The sequence below is a fragment of the Sinocyclocheilus rhinocerous genome, unplaced genomic scaffold (assembly GCF_001515625.1).
Source record: "Sinocyclocheilus rhinocerous isolate Xijiao unplaced genomic scaffold, SAMN03320098_v1.1 scaffold28, whole genome shotgun sequence".
In the NCBI taxonomy this organism is placed as follows: domain Eukaryota; kingdom Metazoa; phylum Chordata; class Actinopteri; order Cypriniformes; family Cyprinidae; genus Sinocyclocheilus; species Sinocyclocheilus rhinocerous.
In genome coordinates this window covers 1139608-1143169 of record NW_015652416.1, presented here as the reverse complement: position 1 = coordinate 1143169, position 3562 = coordinate 1139608, and the positions used below count along the sequence as shown (strand labels likewise).

Here is a 3562-nt window from a genome sequence, read left to right as displayed (position 1 = left end):
GTTCAGGTGGTAACTAGTGGGAGATCTGGACTTCTTTCAGTCAGGGTTAGGGAAGGAGTCAGTTAGAGAATCATGGTTGGAATAAATTGTTATGATTTGCAATTAAGAATGTAACCTACTACATTTCCCATCATTAGAAGGATGAAATGCATATGAAGTATCATTTCCACATTTAGAGCTCCTTTCCATCCTTTATTCTTCATTTAGTTGTATGAGATCAAAAAAATAGTTGTCGTTGTTATTAAGTGTAAAAGAGTAAAATAAAATCCCACATACTCAACAAGTACATGACTTTGAGACTCGTAACTTCTCAAAATGACTTGAAAAAATATTCTACGGAATGTTTAATTTAAAACAGTTCTTTATTTAAGATCTGATTGCATTAACCACATTCAAAGTTGTTGTTAAATATACAGACATGAGACTGTACATTAGTTGAATTTTATATTGAGTCAAGTTCTTCAGTAATATATTTAATTAGCTTTTATTTTTATATTTTCATTTTTATTTTAATTTTTGTCATTTTGTTCTGTGCTTTTATGTTTTAGTAGGTTTTTTATTTATCTTTATTTTTTTATTTTCTGTTTGACTCATTTTAGTACTTAAAATTTCATTTTTTCTTTTTGTTTAAAATTTTTTAATGTAGCTTTGTTTCAGTTAAAAAAATATTCATTTAGCAGAATACATTTATTCATTTAGAATGTAATATTACAATATATTATTATAGAACAATGTTTATTTAATATTGAACATTGATCTCTTGTATCATATTGCTTATATATAAATAAGTCACTTTCAGCCACGCATTGAAGTGTTAATTTGCCTAAAATGATGCAGTTACTTTAGCACATGAACGTGAATGACTTTTTGCTTATAGCTATTATACTCAGGGGTGCACATAGGTTTTTCAGCCTGGTTCTCATAAGAGCACCTGGAGATTTGGTTTTGGTCCTCACACTGCACATAATGTGACCCTTTAAATATAACTATAAAAAATAAATTAATAATAGTGATGATAATATTATTGCACTTTATTTCGTTTTTGTTAAATTAAAATAAACAAAGTAATTAAGTTTGATAATACTATTATATTTTAAAATAAAAGGGAGTATTAAATAAAAATACAATTATTTTGTAGTAAATTTTAAAATAAAGTGTTGCCGGCAAGTAAGTATATGTGCTCCCGGGTTTAGCGCTGCCGATTGAGAAGCGCCAGTGAATGAAATGTCACAGTTTTGCATTGTACTTTGAAAACAGCAGTGGATAGCCTAGATTTATGATTTCAGTTCGAATAGAAATCTTATACAGTATTACAGTTTGTCGATCTAAAATGGTAATTGTGCATTAACAGCTGTCAACCACGTCGGTACGCAAATGAGCGGTCAAGGCGCATTTTTTATTGTGGTCGAGCATGCGCACCTGATTATACTCCAGTATTGTGTTTCTAATCAATATTTCTGTCCTTTTTCTCAGATCTTAGGAGTTTGGCTGGCCATGCGCTTCAGGAACCAAAAGGACCCGAGAGCGAACCCCAGTGCATTCTTATAGTCTCTCAGACCGTCTGTCCTAAACTACGTTTAGTGTAGTCCAGCTATTCCAGTTCCCTTTTGCACAGGTAGAGTGGAGCGCACCAAGAGACATTTAAAGCATTAAACGCAGAACACAGCCACTGATCCCCACAACAAACTCTCATCCGCACACCCGGTTCAGAACACACTAGATACAAACCCATCTATTTTGATGATAGATCTGACCCATTTTCCACACAAGGTCTGCAGAGGGCTAATTTAAACCAGCAGGAGGAGGTATCATGTATGATAGGATGCTCGTTCTGGCACTTCCCCCATCCTGGATGTGAGAAACTCTTCCTGTTGTCTGTATGCAAAACGAAAACCTGCAATGTAAAGCCATCGATGTCTGCATGTTCATAGCCTCAGTTTCTTGTGACACAGTCAGCATAACCAGGTATGTAGTGCCGAAATGGTCCCTGTAGTTTCAGTGTAACGGAAAGTTAACCCACAGAAACTATGTTAATGTTTAGTATCACTTAGTCAAGGTGAAGTTCTGTCACGTATCTCCCAGGAAAATCACATCCAGGTCCGCTTTGAATGAGTGCAGACCTGAAAAACACCTGTGTTTTGTGCAATGCTATATGAAGTCCGTCTCTATGAGGTGACCAGCCCAGCCTATGGGATATTAGTTTAGGAATTAGACGTAGAACGTGAATATTTAAAAACACTTGTGTAACTGAGCCATGTGAATGGGAGGATTTCCCCTGCTGATGGACTGCTGCCCTCCTGTTGTACATAGTCTTTACCGTGACAGGGTCGACGTTCAGCGATTTTCCGATTCTTTTCCGTCCTTATTTAAACCACAGAGATCCTCCCGCCTCAGCCGGGTCTAGCTCGGGTCCAGTTTTTTTGTCACTGGACTTTTTAAGTTCTCCATTTTCTTTGAAGCTTAGTATTACTCATGGATTTGGTGTTTTAATATCTTATGAATTTGTGTGGATGTTTGTGTTGAAATAATCTCGGCGAGCCATTTATTCAGTTATCTGTCGGCTTGGTTTAAAGGCACGTACTCATGCACTAACTTGCAGTTTTTATTATTTGCAATCATGTATCGCTTCTTTCTAGCTATTTTTAAAAAGTACTAACGGCATCAGGTCCATAATTGTAGCACTGAATACTGTGCCATTTCAGTTAAATCCTTCTTATTTTGTGTTGTGCCAAACCTCTCTCTCTTTTTTTTTTGTCATTGCGCTTATATTTTTTTCCTGGTTTGTGCTAATAGTGTTAAGTTGCCATTAAAGTGCGTTTTTTGCAATGTTGATCATTGTAGATAGATCATTTGTAATGACCTTTGTGCACACGCATATGTTAATTCCATATGTCCATTATGTACTTGTTAATTTGTTTATTCATATTAATAGTGGAACATACTGGCTAATACTCACAGTCTTAACTGATTTAGTTTCTGCCCCACATGATTGAGAAAATGGGAACACTGAACCATCACTCAGTACAGCTTAAATGTGTTCTGCTTCACTTGGTCATGGTATTATGAGTGTGTTTCACTGATGGATTTAGAAGAGGTGAAATCAATGTCTGTGCTATAGTAGTTATTTATTGCCGTTGTGAGAAGGCCGCAGTACCCGACTCGGTGAGCTGTAAGCACCATTTTCCCTGGATTTGCCTTGTATTTTTGAAACTGACTTTTCCAATTAAATATTCTTAGATCAATACCTGTGAAATTCTCTCTTTTTTTTTTTTTTTTAAATCCTGCTCTCAGTTGTGTTCCTTAACTGGTTTTGCTTCAACACTCAAGATTTTACATTTAACATCAAGCGGTGACCCTAACAGCATCAAACCCATTTTTAAAGGAATAGTTCACCCCAAAAAATGAAGATTTGCTTCAAATGTACTCACCCTCAGGCCATCCAAGATGAGTTAATTTATCATGCTAACCAATGGATCCTCTGCAGTGAATGGGTGCCGTCAGAATGAGATTCCAAACAGCTGAGTCCAAAAGTAATCCACATGAATCCTGTTCATCAGATAAC

At 35.9% G+C, this 3562-nt stretch overlaps 1 protein-coding gene across 1 annotated transcript in view; it reads left to right on the top strand.

Moving 5' to 3' along the window:
- The window catches only part of LOC107714922 (tetraspanin-31-like), a 4292-nt gene extending 2706 nt beyond the window's left edge, over positions 1-1586 (top strand). The window contains exon 3 of the mRNA XM_016520921.1: positions 1474-1586. Within this exon, the coding sequence (XP_016376407.1) occupies positions 1474-1586 (113 nt within the window). The remainder of the gene's footprint in view (positions 1-1473) is intronic.
- Positions 1587-3562: the final 1976 nt, after the last annotated feature.